The following is a 15,836-nucleotide window of genomic DNA, read 5'->3' as shown; positions in this document are numbered from 1 at the left end:
CATCGACGGTAAGCCTCCCTCTCCTTTCCATAGCACAAAGCTCATTTTAAGATGAACACTAGAGTAGTAACGCGTCGCATTCCACACAGAAACATTTAAAAATGCGCCATGTAAAATACGGCTTATTCGATGTACAAACAGGCTTGGATGGTTACAGGCGGCTGTACCTTTAAAGGGAGACTCGAGCAGAGGCGCGGGCTTCTGTGCTAGGAATATCCTTCGGGCATACTTGCTCAAGGCGCCACTCTTCTCATTTGGAACAATCAGCTGTCGGATAAATCTTGTACGGTCCCGGATATCGTAGTTTTGATCATATTTGCCAAGATTCAATATGTACTGCGTAAGCAATTTTGTCTGCAGGAAAAAATAAAAGTAGCATTACACAGAGAGAACACGTTATTTATGATTATTGATAACGCAGGATAAACATATTTAGAGAGATAATATAAACGAATGGTTACATCACACAAATGTGCTGTGGGGAATATTCGTTACTCAAGATGTAAAGAGTAGTTTTAAGCCCCTCCCCTCCCCCCCACTGGAAGGTGAACGTCGAGTACTGCGAAGCAGCCATGTGCTAGATTATTAAACTGCTGAAGTGGAAAGAAAGGCATCATTAAAAAATAATCATATATGGCAAACCCGCTGAAGGGCCTACGTGATCATAATGAATGTAGAAATACAACTAAAAACATGGCACTCAAAACTTAATCGGAAAAATATGCAGGACATCAACACAGCGCGGGGTGTTAGGGGCTGGCGCGAGCTTCTGCTGAGGTGAGCTTTATGAAGAGATACGTCCCGGGCTGGAGCAGCGTGCGCGCAATGACTGCACTCGGTTACTTTATTCTCAAGTATTCGCCATTAAAGGAGACCCATGTATCACTGAACTGGATCACTGACAATTATTTGCAGTGCATTTAGCGGTTGTTTTTTGATAAAAGCACGCTGCTGACGCTCATCAAAAACCCAGAATAAATGGTCCTTGCGTTTCTGTCTCGCTGTTCGTGGGCTTTAGGGACGGTGGTGCCTACTTATGTAAAAGGACCTCTTCTATTGTCTTCATAACGCACGCCAGGCCAAGAGGTAAACGTATTTCACTCTACCACATTAAAATAATTAGGCTACATTAAACTGCATAATCAAACATGCATTACCAAATAAAAAGGCAATACAAACTACAGTTGACAGAGTCCGGGTGTGCACACATACGGTATATACACACACTTACGAATGTAACCTATGCAGCTGTGCCGAGTCCACTCTACTATTTATTACTATTAAAGAGTGCGGCGAGAGACCGTGACTCACGACAAGCAAAGCCTGAGTGGGTCATGACGCTAGAAGTTACACCCAGCGCATCTACATATTTGGTTATACAATGGGATTTTAAATTTATGTGTTAACAAAAAACGTATAAAACCAAAATCGGAATGCAGGGGATTTCAATTTGTGTAATAAAATCAATTAAAATTCAAGAAGTCAGGTGATTAATAGGACAGTTGTTTCCCTGCAAAACGCTACTGTAACACGCTGTGATGAAGCGAACAGTGTTTTACTTGTGTAACAATTTTTCCATACTGTGGTAGTAATGTGGAATGTGCCTTTGCACTTTATAAATAAATAGATGTGTATTTATTAATATAATTGTACTAAATAACGTCATGGGGACACACTTATTTTCACTGCTATGGAATAACTATATATAGAGAAAAGATACATAACAGGCTAGTGTATACTATGGTCCAATATTGCCATTGAGGGCTTCTGGTGACATCATGAACCACAAGGGCAAAGGCTTAGTGTTTTGTAAATGTCATGAAAACGTCAAGTTGGGACCATTTTACACATTACAAGTAACTAATTTTTTTATATTGCGGGAGGTAGGTGAAAAAGGAGGTTTGGGGGGCAGCCGAACTCAGTGAGGTCTGCCCCCCAGGGCAGATTGGGAGGCGGTGGTAGTGAGGGTGGGGGGGGGGGCATAGGGGGGGGGGAGGTGGAGTCGAATAGCGGCCATTTTGGGGTTTTTGGGCTACATTGGGAATAGCCCAATTGTAGCCCATTTTTGTGAGATAGCCCAAGGGGTTTAAGGGCTGGTTTCGCGCTCTCCCAGCCACCATTTTAGGTTTGGTGACCTGGTGGCTGGGTGGGCTGTAGTTTTTAGCGTTTTGGGTAGTAGAGTAGGCAGGTAGACCTTTCTGAGTGTAAGGTGTAGAGAGTTTGTCTGCGTTAGAGGCATTATGGCAGCTGAAGATTACTGCGTACTCGAAGCGGTGCGTCTACTAAGTGAGGCCGGACGGCTGGATCTACTCATGCTGGAGGCCTCAGAGAGCACGCGCCGGTGAGGCGCACATCGGCAGGGGTGGCGGCCGCTGTGGTGGCCAGCTGGCCCCCCCGGCGGGCCCGGAGAGAGAAGGTAAGTGTTAGGGGCCGCACAAGTGTTGTGAGCACGACCCTTGCGGTCACTGCTGCGTCGCAGGTGGGCGCGAGGGTGTCGGTGGTTCCGGAGGTGCGGGGAAGAAGGGCACAGCAGGGGAGCGCAGCCCGCGGACTTCACTGGTGTTACGGGGCTGCCCATATGCGAGGAGAGCGGCCCCGCAAGTGAATATTGACGCGGAGCCTCCCTCTTTAGTGGAGGCTCTGGCGAGGACTGGGGGGTCGGGGTCCGTAAGGAGGCCCGAGCGGGGAGGAGCGGGTCTGGGTGGCAGGGGGAGGGTGAGAAGGAGGCTTTGGTTTCCCCTAAGGTGGGAGAGCACGGAGGTGGCAAAAAGAGCCCCAAGGCAAAGGGGAAGAAGTAGAAGGGGAATACTCTGGACAAGGATGTGGGCACCCAGGCACAGGCAGACAACAGGTTGCGGGATGAGGAGGGCACTGGGAGGAAGGGCACAAAGGGGAAAAAGGAGGCCATGGCTCAGGCCCCCCCGGCAGAGCATGGGAGGGCAGACGGGGGTGGGGATATGGGGCGGGTCCACGGTGTTTCGGGGACGGAGGGGGGCGGACAGGGACGCCCAGTGGGTAATAGAAGAGGAGGCGGGGGGTCACCCATTGACTTGGGGTCGGTAGAGAGTGACAGGGAGGTGTTAGATATCTTCTCCTCTGATAATGGGGAAGTTTGCAGGGTAAGAAGGGCAGATCATGGGGAGGGATCATTGTTTACGGGGGGCCCAGGGGTTTTGGGGTGGAGGACAAGGGTTAGTCTGGGGAGGGGGCAAGCGAGGGGTTGCAGGGTGATGGGGGGAACCTTTGAGGGCAATGGCGGGGCTGAGTTAGGCCAGAATGCGGGGCGCGGCGGGCTTGGAATGGAGCGACGGGGAGGAAGACCAGTTTGAAAGGGCAGAAGCGGTGGATCTTAGTGTGGTGGGGCGGACATGGGCGGCGAGTACGCTAGGAGTTGGCAGAAAGAGGAGTTGGGATGGGAGAGAGAAGATGGGTAGGCCCAGCACACCAGACCATTCCTTTTTCTTGCAGGAGGCGGAGGAACAGCGGGCGCCAGACTTGGCAGGACTGGGAGCGGCCCAATGGCGCGGAGGAGAAGGGAGGGTGGAGCCTCGTGCGGCGTACCCAGTACCGGCGAGGGATTGCAGCCGGCATAAGTAGGCCCCGGACGGACTCGCCGGCTCAAACACCCACTGGGCCACACCATCCAGGGGACATCATGGTTGGAGGAACGTCAGCGAAACACATTTGAGTGGGGACAGGAGGGTGCAGTCTGCACCTCCAGTTGAGAGGGCATGGGGTTTTGAGGAGCAGGAGGAGCTCGATTATGGGAAAGACAGCATGGAGGAGGGAGAGTTGAGGGACGTTGAGGACGAGGGCTCGGGGGGGGGCCGAGTAATGCTTTGTCTAGTGTGTTACAGGTGTCACGACGCCCGGCAGAGCCCACGGGTCAGACATCGCGTTGGGACGAACGGTCGCCCCCCTAGGCAAGGCGGACTGCAGGACGACGGGCGGACTCCTTGGAACCAGGTATACGAGATGAGGGAGCACGCCCCTTAATGGGGTCAGTGGGTGTGGGAGGGGGGATAAGGAGGGGACAAAGGTGGGCAGTTTTCAAAGAGGAACATATGTGACGGATGTGGGAGTGGGCAGAGATGACGCAGGTAAGGCGTTACCGCCCTTGGGAGACGGGTCTGCGACTGTGGGAGTGGGCACTGGAGATGCAGGTAAGGCATCAGGGAACACAGGGGTCTGTGTTAATGCCCAGAAAGAGACACGGCGGTGGAGGCCGAGAACAAGTTGGAGAGTAAGGAACTCAAAATAAAGCGGTTACCCTACATGGGAGTAACCAAGCCGTTGGGCGCGCATTTAATGATGGCAACTATGGAGCGGATCTGGAAGGACTAATATGTAGAGATGCTTAAGCTGCTACACAGAGAAGTACGGGCAAAGGAGGGATCTAAAGAGGAGGAATAAGAATTAGCCAAGCAGCCGAAAGTGCCTCTCAAAATTGAAAATTAGACGGCGGCCTTTTTGATATATGCGAGTGTATACTGTGAAAAGTACCCACAGAGGTGTGTGGCCCTGTTTAAGTACATGGACGTGATCAGGAAGGCCCAGATTACGGGAGGTGGATATGCATGGGCGCAATACAATGAGGAATTTCGGGCAAGCATGGCACGGGACACGGAGGTAAAATGGGGTGAGTTAGATATAGACTGTGGCAGCATACGATGGGGCTGTCAGGAGCGGGCAAGACTATTTTCATGGCCAGCGGGCTACCGCTCGTATATTCTCACTTTCAGGAGCGACCCACCCGGGGAGGGGTGGGCAGTGCGGGCAGAGGACAGGCAGGAGCAAAAGGAGCCTGCTGGGACTTTAATAAGGGACTGTGCACCCAGGAGTATTGGAGATTTCGGCATGACTGCTCGAAATGTGGAGGCACACACGCCTAGGTCAACTGCTTCAGGGGTGGGCAGGGCCAGTAACAGGGGAACCAGCAGTGGTAAGCAGGGGGGTTTAGGGCAGGTGGTCAGCAGCAGCCGTCTTTCGTAGGTGGGTGAGGGGCGAAGGGGCCTGGGCAAAAAAACGGCTTGTACACCTGTTAGAACCGACAAATTGATCGCAGCCTTACAAGGTTATGGTAACCGGGAGGCTGCAGAACGTTTGCGGGCAGGGTTTCAGGAGGGATTTAGATTAGGGTATGAGAGACCTAGGACAAGACGGTGGTCGGACAATTTACAATCTGCAAAAGCACATCCTAAAGTAGTACAAGAGAAATTGGACAAAGGTGCACGAGGGCCGCATAGCGGGACCCTTCGAGGATTGGCCACTTGGAAATTTGATTGTGTCACCCTTAGGAGTGGTGCCAAAAAAGGAACAACGGCAGTTTCGTTTAACACAGCATTTGTCATGGCCGGAAGGGGGTTCGGTGAATGATTTCATCGATGAGACGGAGGCTTCTGTCTCTTATTCGTTAGTTGACGTGGCCATGTCACTGGTAGTGACCGCGGGCGCAACGGCGATGATGGCAAAATGCGACAAAGTCAGCTTTCCGGTTGCTTCCAGTCCACCCGGATGATTGGGATCTTCTGGGCATACATTTCAATGGTAAATGGTATGTGGACAAAGCATTACCGATGGGCTGTTCTATGTCTTGCACATTGTTCGAGTGCTTCAGCACGTTTCTTCAGTGGCTGTTCTCGGAACAGACGGGTCACCAGCTGGTAACGCACTACCTGGATGACTTTCTTTGTGGGCACCTCAGACTCCTCCGACTGCCAGATGGCTTGACAGTTTCAATGAAATCATGGGGGAAATTGGAGTGCCTTTGGCACTGGAAAAGACTATGGGGCCCTGCACGGCTCTTTCTTTTTTGGGCATTGGGTTGGACTCTCAATTGATGGAGGCACGCCTTCTGGATGACAAAAGGCAGCAGATGTTGGGGCTGCTGGCAACAATGTTGTCGAAAGGGAAGGTCACAGTGAAAGAGATTCAGGTGCTGCTGGGCAACCTCAACTTTGCTTTCAGGGTAGTGTGAGTAGGGCGGACGTTTTGCAGACGACTGGGCAGGGCACTGACAGGTCAGAGACCTCCACATCATCATGTGCGGCTGTCTGCGGGTGTGAGAGAAGACTTGCAAATGTGGCAGTTTTTCTTGCAGAACTGCAACGGCATTCCGCTGATGCGGGAGGGGGACATGGTGTGGGATGTCCAGATATTTTCCGATGCGGCGGACAGCAAGGGTTTTGGTCTTTACTGGCAAAGGAAATGGTGTGCGGAACAGTGGCCGGGGGTGTGGGGAGGGGGGGGGTAGGAGTATTCAATTTTTGGAGTTCTTCCCACTGGTGGTGGCGGTCACACTTTGGGGGGAGCAACTGGCACACAGGAAGGTAACGTTCAGAATTGACAACATGGCGGTAGTGGAGATTGTGAACCCCCAGTCTGCCAGAGATGAGCAGGTTTTAAAGTTACTGAGGGTGTTTATTTTGGGATGCTTACGTCATGATATCGCCTTTAGGGCTGTACATGTGCCAGGAGTGGACAATGACATTGCGGATACTTCGTCTCGTTCACAGTGGGGGAGATTCCGTGGGCTAGCCAAGGATGCAGACAGGACTTCGATCCGCATGCCGCAGCATTTGTGGTACGTAGGCAACACAGGATGCTGCAGCTCGTTTTAGGGTCAATGGCACAATCCACGAGGACAGCATACAATACCACGTGGGAGGAATTTTTGCTCTTGGAAGCTAAGCGGCGGGATTCCCCAGCGCTTCGAAGGGAGGATGTGATACAGTTCATGCTGGATTTGATGGAGAAAGGACTTTCTAGGGTTACAATCGTGGGGAAACTAGCAGGAATTGCATTTGTGTGAAAGTTGTTCTGGGGCTATGCGCCATCCGCAGGAGAAATCGGGACGAGGATGCTGGAGGGGTGGGCCCGGGAACAAGGTCGGGCGGTCAGGTTGAGGACCCTTTGTCTTGGAATTTGCTAGACAGGGTTTTGCAGTCTTTGCCTGGGGTATGTACAGATGGGTATGAAGCATGCCTTTTTTGCGGCTTTTCGAGATTCTGAAATGTTGGGCACAAAATTAGGGGATGGGCTTCAATGGGGTGACGTGGCACCTTATCGGGATAGAGTTGGCATCTGGCTGCAAAAATCTAAAACAGATTAGAGGGGAAAATGGGCGTCCCATCAGGCGTCTGACCTGCAGCTGACTTGCCCGTGTAGGTGGGAAGCGCGGTTGAGGAACCTTGCTGCTGGCCATGCTGGCTTGGTTTTTGTACATGTGAATGGGCGGCGAGCTACGGCCCATCAGCTATTGGCAGTGTTGAGGAAAGCGCTGGCGAAATTTGGGATTGATGGCAAGGGTTTTGGGACGCATTCTTTCAGGATTGGGGCAGCGTCGGAGGCAAGCAATAGGGGTTGGGGGAGAGGGGACATCATGAGGTTGGGTAGATGGTCTTCGGATTGCTACCAGCGCTATGTGTGCAGCGCAACGGGGCGTACGTAGTGCGGTTTTATTATTTCGTCTGCTCATTCAAACTTTCTTGTTTCAGGGTCGGTGATGGGTCCTATGGCCAGGGAGATGACAATCTGGATAGTGGTGCTTAATATCTTGTGATCAAGAGACCCGATGATAATGCTTAAACGTATTTAAAAGGCGGAGAACCAAGATACACCGCCAATACCATCAAAAAATACGTGATTGAGGGTTCTCATAATACCTATTTAGGTATTAGTGGTTCAGGAAACGATCCGAAAGACCCCTATTTCCAGTTACAAGTGATCCATTCCCTTATGATTCATGATATATAACTAGGAAGAAGAATGGATGACTGCTCCTTCTAGCTCCCAGAATCTGGATAGTGGGACATTCATTTGTAAAGTGGGCACAAGTCCAGGCCCGCTCCAGCTACTTTGGGGAAAATTTGGGGTTTAATAAACACTTGTTTAAGATTCATTGGAGGGGAAAAGGGGGCATGCGGTGGAAGGAACTGCTGCAGGTTTTGAACGGCGTTTTGGCAGCTGGTAGGTGCCCCGACGTCCTGTTGTTGCATCTGGGGGAGAATGACATGGTGCGGGAAACAGATTTGGCTTTGACGAGGAGCATGAAGCGAGACTGGTCACTGATAAAACAGCAGTGGTCGGGTTGTGCCGTCATTTGGACGGAGTTTGTTCCGTGTAGGGTTTGGAGAGGGGCAGTTAATCCAGGGACAGTAGACAAGGCCAGAAGAAAGCTTAATACCGAAATGGTGCGTTGTTGCAGGCATCTGGGTTTTTCTAGGATCACAAAAAGAAATCAGGTGCGACACAGCGGAATTTTTCTGGGGTGATTGAGTCCATTTGTCCAGGATTGGCATGGACTTGTATCTGCTTGAAATCAGGGAAGTCCTGGCCAGGATGTTGAATGTACAACTACGCTAACAAGTTATACCTAGGAGGCAGGGGCGGTCAGGAAAATGGGGAGGCGGCGTTTTCGCCTACGCTCCCGCCTTTTCTTGGGTGGCGGGGTTGTTAAAAGTTGGCCAAGATTGGCTGAAGTTTTTAGTTAAGTGTTGGTAGTTTGTGAGCAGGGAAAGGGTAAGCAGGTAGGCTAAGTTTAGACTAGATGTTTGTTAGTTGCAGTTGCACAAAGGCAGGTAGGGGATTGGGTCATTGGAGGGCAGGATTTGTAAATGCAATTTTGTGTAATATGGTTGTTATGTAATGTTATTTTGTATTCAGCAGGGTAGGGGATTTGATGTGGGGATTGTAGGGGTGTGGGGGGGAACAGGGGTCAGGTAATTCATGTATAGTGAGGTTTTAGTTTTGTAAGGCAGTGTTGATAAATTGTGATATGCACCTGTTTCAATAAAGCAGCCTTTTACACACACAAATTGGTCTTGGTTTGGCTTGCCCCCCTCCCTCCCAAGCTGTTTTATTCAATGTCAGGTAACAAGGGGCACTGATTAGGATTAGTGAATATATAAATTGTGAGCGCATTTCGAGAACAAAGTGTTGCTAGAACAACGGACGATGGTAAGGGCCTGTGGATTTACACTATTATGTAGTTACTACAATTTCCACATAACAAATTAGTTACTTACCTGTAACTCCAGTTCTTCAACAATATTTTTCATAGATTAAAATGCTTGAATCATTTCCCATTGTAAAGTTGGGAATTCCGGGTATTTTTAAAACAGCAATAAACTGTGTTAAAAGGGTGATAGGGAAACCAACAGTGTTTGTTTTAGTACCACATGCATTCCACTTCAAAACATTCCTCATTTCAGACAATGAGGTGGAGGTGTTGAGCCTGATTATCAGGTATGTTATGTTATTTAATCTTATAAGGCGTACAGCTACCCAAAGGTTTCCGGGGGGCCGCCTGACAGGAACAGAAAAAAGGAAAAATAACAAAAAAATGAAAAACATTTTTTTGATTGAACAGCCAAGTTTTTAAACACTTGCGAAAATTCCCATATACGGTTTCATTCCGAAGTGACATGGGGAGGAAATTCCACATAGAGGGACCTAGGCAAGAAAAGGACCGACCACCCATTCACGACAGTCTGGTCCTAGTGACCAAAAATTTAGCCTGAGTGGAGGAACGAAGAAGGCACGATGGTAAGTAAGGGTGGACTGAAGCATTCAGGTACTGAGGTGCCTTGCCAGATTTGATCTTGAACATATAACTCAGGGCTTTTAATTGAATACGATTCTTAACCCTGAGCCAATGAAGGTCACGAAAAGAACCCGAGATGGAGGGTGTTTTGGGAACCTGGCAAAGCAGTCTAGCAGCCACATTCTGCACCATCTGCAATTTGCGCATCACATCCTTATTAACTTCTAGATACAGAATGTTGCCATAATCCAGTCTAGAAGTGACAAGAGCCTGGACCACGGTTCTTTGAGTGAAGCAGGGCAACATCCAAGGATTTAAGGATGGTGAAGCAGCAGGTCGAAGCCACCTTCACTGCTTGTTGCTTCATTGATAGCTGGTCATCAATGATAAAGCCCAAATTACGGACCTGATAAGTAGGCTGGGGTAGAGCACCCATTTTTAGAAGGCCAGTGATCCCTACTCTTCCTCAAAATTAACACTACCGTCTTTTCACCGTTAAGCTTAAGCAAGTTGGCTTGCATCCAACATGCAATATTCCTCAACCCAGACTGGAGAGATGACGACTTAGACGCCCTTTTGGCAGAAAGAGAGAAGATTATCTGGGTGTCGTCGGCGTAGGAGAAAAGGGACAACCCAGCATCTTTGGCAATAGCCGCCAGAGGCTTGACGTAAACATTAAACAATAAAGGGCTGAGAATGGAGCCCTGAGATACCCCATAAGGTGATAAGTGGGTTTTAGAACTGGCCGTGGGAGAAAAGACCTGGAACGTACGGTCTGCCAAAAAATCAACAAGCCAATTGAGTGCAGAACCAACAACACCCAGTGATTGCAAGGCTTTCAGTAACACAGTGTGAGATACCATGTTTAAAGCAGCACTCAAATCAAGTAATATAAGTGTCTCCAGTATCCAAGCGGTTTTGCAGCATTTCTGTGACTCCAAGAAGAGTAGTTTCTGTCGAGAAACCTGCTCTGAAACCGTACTGTGAGGGATGCAGAAAATTTTGGGATTCAACAAAGTGAGCCAGTTGTAGATTAATATGTTTTTCCACGATTTTGGAAAAGGCCAGAAGTAAAGAAATAGGCCAAAAATTAGACGGTTGCACAGGGTCAGCATTGGCGTTTTTTTTTTTTTTTTCTTCAATTGAAGGACCATGGCATGGTCCTGCCACGGCATGACATCACTTGTTTTGGTTTAAGGCTTTTAGTTTCTGTTTGTTATCCTTCCACTATAACTAATTATTTAAATAATTTCTTTCTTCTGTATTCTACCATATTTCTTTCCTTTGTATATTTCCACAAGTATGTTGTTTCTTTGCATGTAACTTGTGGAGTGTAAAATTAATTTACATTTTTGGAGTTTTGATCATATCAATCTACACTTTTAGTGTGCTTTCTGTGTTCCTTCTGATGTTGGTGGTGGTGGTACGAGTTATGGTTTGTGCTGTAATCATAACAGGTACATTTGATTTGTTTCCTGCAATTGAGCCACAACTACAACCCACTTCGTTTTTTTTCAGTGAATTTCATGGATTTTTTTTAAAATGCACTTAATTATCAACCCTCGGTGAGCATGGCCGGCTCTGCGTGGAAGTGGCATATGGCTAACGCCTGTTCCAAACCCACTGTGGAGAGCAGACCTAAGCTGGCATTAAGCACATAAGGTTGCGTGCAGCCAACCCATCGCACACCCCGTATTAGGCATCCAACCTCCATTGTGCATGGCCTTCTGCCATGTGTTGCTGAGAATGCACGCAGGGCCTAGCATGGCATTGCCTCGCTGTTTATTTCCTCCAATGATGATCTCAGAAAGCAGAACCCGTTTTAGTTCATGTTGTTATTCTTTAGTTAAGCCTTTTTCTTTTGTAGCTTTAGATACGTTTTTGAGCTTTTTAAACTATTTTGATTGCATTTGTGTGCGACTTTCTTCACTTCAAATTTGAGAGGGCTAGTTTATGATTTTTTTGTTGTTTTACGTGCTGCTTCACTGCATGTGAGTTCGCCAATTTCTTAGATTTTTTAAAAATGTGTTGCACTATGTTGAGAACATATGTAAGTGCATGGTCTTCATTCTCATCCGCAGTTTGAAGTACTTCCAGATGAACTGTTGCTTCCACTACGTTATCCTGTCGCTGCTTTTCCACTTCTGCTCAGGAGTACTCATTCTGGTGCATGGCTTGTAAGTGTTTCATCGTTCCACTAGTTCCAAAAGAGTGCATCGGAGGATGCACATACTGCAGGACCTGGTCACAAACTGCATTGCCTTTCGTGCGTTAACTACCTTCTCTCCTCTGAGATGAGTAAACAAATTTCCACACTAGGGATTCTTGTGCAGAGTGATATGTTCTTTCACCCTTAGAATGTTTTGTCACTTCCAATACATCTTCTGGACGATTAAAAGTGACTGGTTACTGCGGCTTGCTGTCTCTGTCCAATGTATTGTCCAGACATTCTGATCACACCAGAAGTTCCCCCCTCTAAGTTGCTGGATAGAAAGTGAAGATAGTATCCTCAAAAGATGGGCTCTTTTTTTCTACAGGCTATAGACTTGCAGCGTGTGTAACCAATCAGATATTTGCTTTTGCTGTTTTGGGATCCGCGGATCATCCAAAGTTACCCCAACAGAGACAATGCTACAGTACCACAAACATTTTCTTGGTATGCAACTCATGAAATCGCAGAGGCGGGACTTGAGGTCTGAGTTCTGCATATTCAAAAATGAGTTCATGAACTAGTACATATTTAAAAAGTATTGTTTGGTATGAAAACAAATGTTCATGAATTGTTTGAGGGTAGGTGTGCAATACATAAAAGTCACACCTGTTGAGGTACGTTTCAGTTTTTCCAAGTTTTAACCCGGGTAGGATTTGCAGTACCAGGAACCGGAACTGTGAAACCAGAGCGTGCCAGATGCAAACATGCCTATTTCCTAGGAAATGGAAAGGAAAGCCAATCCTTATGGACCACTACAGAGGTTTTAATGGTTCCTTGGAAAGTATTGCTCACCATTCAAATAGTTCTTGAGTTGCTTGCATAGATCACTGCACTCATTGCCATAGGAGAGCTCTGCAGCAAATAAGATCAAAGAGATTTTTAGTTGTGCTATACCTTTGGGGAACCAAACTATCTTCTTCACTAATGGCTTCTGGACAAGTACAGGAGAGGATACACCCTCAAAAAGAAGGGAGGAATTAGGAAAGGCGGAATAGGAATATGTTCTGACAGAGGATACCAGGTCCCCCCTAAAATCCATTAAGTGGAGATTTTATACTATTTCACCAGGTGAAAAAACAACCTGTCAGCCAGGTACATAATCTGTAGTTTGTACATCAGAGGCTAGGCGAGTTAGTCATAGAAAATAAAGCTTTGGAATCTCGTTGATGCTCAAGCATCTTTATGCATGGCATGAACAGCAGTTCATTGCAGAAAAAAGTCAGAGGGAAGCCAAAGGCTGCAACCATGGCATATTCTATCATTGCTGGAGATAGATTACTGGCAGCAAATTTGCATGAGTAGCGGAATCCAATGATCCCAGTTATTGTACTGTGGAATTACACTGTTTACTATGTGGCAAGGACATCTGCTGTCGGGCAAGCAAAATCTCAATGTTTAGCTGAAGAGAAATTAAGGAACACCGGAGATTGCAAAAAAAAAATTTCAGTTATCCCAGTTTGGATTGTTTATTTTTGTTGTAAAATTAGGACTATTTTAATTTCCCCAAAATAATAAAAGTTAAAAAAAACAATTAAAAAAAGTTACTTCTCAGAAACGACTTTTCTGGTATAAACAAAAGATAAGCATACATGTTGTTTGATTTGCACGTGAGTAAGATCAAGCGGAAGGCCCAGCGGCTTGTCACTTCTGTGCACAGTCAAAGGTCATGCACAGTGATGTTTGGAGCCCGAAAGGGGTTCGGTACAAGGCCTCTGAGCATTCCCTGCACCCAAGCATCTCCCAGTGCCAACCCCGCTGAACATGCCATTCATCCGTACACAACAGGGGTTAATATCAGGGTGTATGCTAGGCCCTGCAGACAACTTGCTATAGGCAACTAACGCTTTATGCACAGGCCTGGACCCTACAGCATCTCCCAAGGCCAGGTGTTTTTAACCCCTTCAGTGCCCATGACGAGATAGTCTCGTCATGGAGCGCGGTTGCGCTGTGCCCATGATGAGACTATCTCGTCATGAACCCCGCCCGCTAATGAAACGCCCGGCACAGGGCGTGGAAAGGGCGGGGCACTGAAGAGGTTAAATATTTTTTTCATTCCCGGGTAAGTTGAACTGAGGACAAGCTTCTCCAACAGGTGATGCCTTAGACGTACCATAGGTTCTAGGTGGCATTTGAAAAATACTGGAAATGTTCATTTTATTCTTGTTATTTATAAAGTGTTTTTGTTGTTTTTATAATATTCTGCGTAGTTGTTTTAGACGTACTGAGAAAAGAAAATTCTTGTAGTAATAAATACGTTTTACTTAAAAGTGTTCCTTATTCTTTGCGCAGTGTGTGTGATACTGCACATAACAAAAAAAGGGTTGTGACTGTTAGCACGGTGCCCCTGATCCCTTTATGGGATTGTTAGTAACCCAAAAGCAATACTTCTATTTCAAGTGAGTAGTGCTTTGCGGGGGTGCAATAAGATGTCTTTCACATTCCTTTGTGCACTGAACCAAATTTACCTTCGTCACCTGTTGGTGGGAAAGCACCTCTTGTAGAGCTACACCAAAGTCGTGGCTTACACAACAGTTGGCATCCAATGTGGGGCGACATATCTAACGCTTACTTCTTGTGTAGTTTTTTCACACACAGCTGAACCATTGGCTACGTCATTACAGAGACGTCTGTAGTAATCATGGTACCTTCTACTGGGGATAAGGGAAAACCTATTTCAGTAAATTTGTCAAACTTGACTCACAAAAGGTTATTCTCCATTCATTATAGCACCACCTATTGCGACAGGGGCCAATTACAGGGAAATAGTTACTCAGCATCTTAAATCTCGAGGTGTCCCCGTGTGTGTGTGGGAGGCAGGTACGTATGTAATATCTGCACATCCAGCGTATGGCTTTGAGACGTTTTACTCAACCATAGAGTTTGAGCCTATTGATGCTGCCTTCGGGCAGTTTCGTGCCTATACCAACGCAAACCCCGCCGGCACACAACAGGGCTTACTGGTCAATTGCCACACACTCACAGAAATGTTCATATGGGACTGCTGAGATATGTGGTCAGGTTTGGCTGGCTACACTCTCATTCACAACTTCACACAAGCTGAAGTGGTCGGGGTGCTAAATTCCACAGTCGCCATATACAGGAGACTTGTATAGTTTGAACAACGTTTACTGAGGTCCAGACCTGCTGTCAAAACAGGACCTGCCTATCCCGATCAGGTACAGACTATTAGTCCATAGACTACTAACGCTGTCATGTGAAAAGCGTCCACAAAGTGTGAAAAAATGGCTTTTTGGATCCAGTTCAAGAAGGTGAACGGAAACTACCACAAATAAACACAGAAGTTTATACCGCTGTAGGTAGAGATACCTTGAATACTCGACAAGCCACATTTACAGCCTAAAAATGACACTGAGGGTTCTGTTAAAGAGAAATCTCCAACAGGAGGGATCAGAAAACTGAAAGATAAAGACAAAAGAAAGACGGACTTGATCACCTACTTTTTGGGAATTCAGGAGGAGTGAATATAACTTAAGAGACCGCGAGAAAAAAAAAACCTGACCAGTTTCAGTATTCTGACAGCCGCTCTTCATGTTCTTTTCAGGACACTAAAGGTAAAAGATCATAGAAGGGGAGTTCATCCAAGCACAGAAGAAAAGAGGAGTACAGTGGGAAAAGTGAAGCAGGACGCAAGACTGACTTCAGCACAAAGAGGCAAGAGGAAGAATTGGACTCAAAAACCCCAGTAAAAGAGTAGAAGGACTTTATAAGAAACATACCGATCCAGCTGCTTCCTCCTGAGACAGGACTTTGTCAAGAGCGCTTCTTAACAGTGCACCAGATCAATATTTAAATACTGGGTCACAATTATCTGATGATTATGATATCATCTTAGCAGAAGAAAACTGGCCACCAGTCTTTATTAGGGAAGCACCCCGGGGGAAAGAAGTCATAAGGGTAGGTTTCTCTCCCATTGTACCTGAAAGATATCAGGGAAAATGTATCCCAGTGAATGAGCCATGGGGCGAACACTCAGTATGCAGTAAACCACAAGCTCAATACCTTTTAAAACCAGAAGCAAAACGTGGTATAAAAGCAATATTAGATCAGTTGCCATACCAG

The 15,836-nt window shown here is 47.1% G+C and overlaps 1 protein-coding gene across 2 annotated transcripts in view; it reads right to left on the bottom strand.

Moving 5' to 3' along the window:
- AP3B1 (adaptor related protein complex 3 subunit beta 1) overlaps window positions 1-15,836 on the bottom strand; it is a 1,836,520-nt gene that overhangs the window by 790,364 nt on the left and 1,030,320 nt on the right. For both annotated transcript variants that reach the window (XM_085632261.1, XM_085632260.1), the window contains exon 16: window positions 168-354. In XM_085632261.1, the coding sequence (XP_085488387.1) occupies window positions 168-354 (187 nt within the window). The remainder of the gene's footprint in view (window positions 1-167; window positions 355-15,836) is intronic.

The sequence above is a fragment of the Triturus cristatus genome, chromosome 2_1, assembly GCF_964204655.1.
Source record: "Triturus cristatus chromosome 2_1, aTriCri1.1, whole genome shotgun sequence".
Taxonomy (NCBI): Eukaryota; Metazoa; Chordata; class Amphibia; order Caudata; family Salamandridae; genus Triturus; species Triturus cristatus.
The sequence above is the reverse complement of the archived record's forward strand: the minus strand, read 5'-3'. Positions and strand labels throughout refer to the sequence as shown.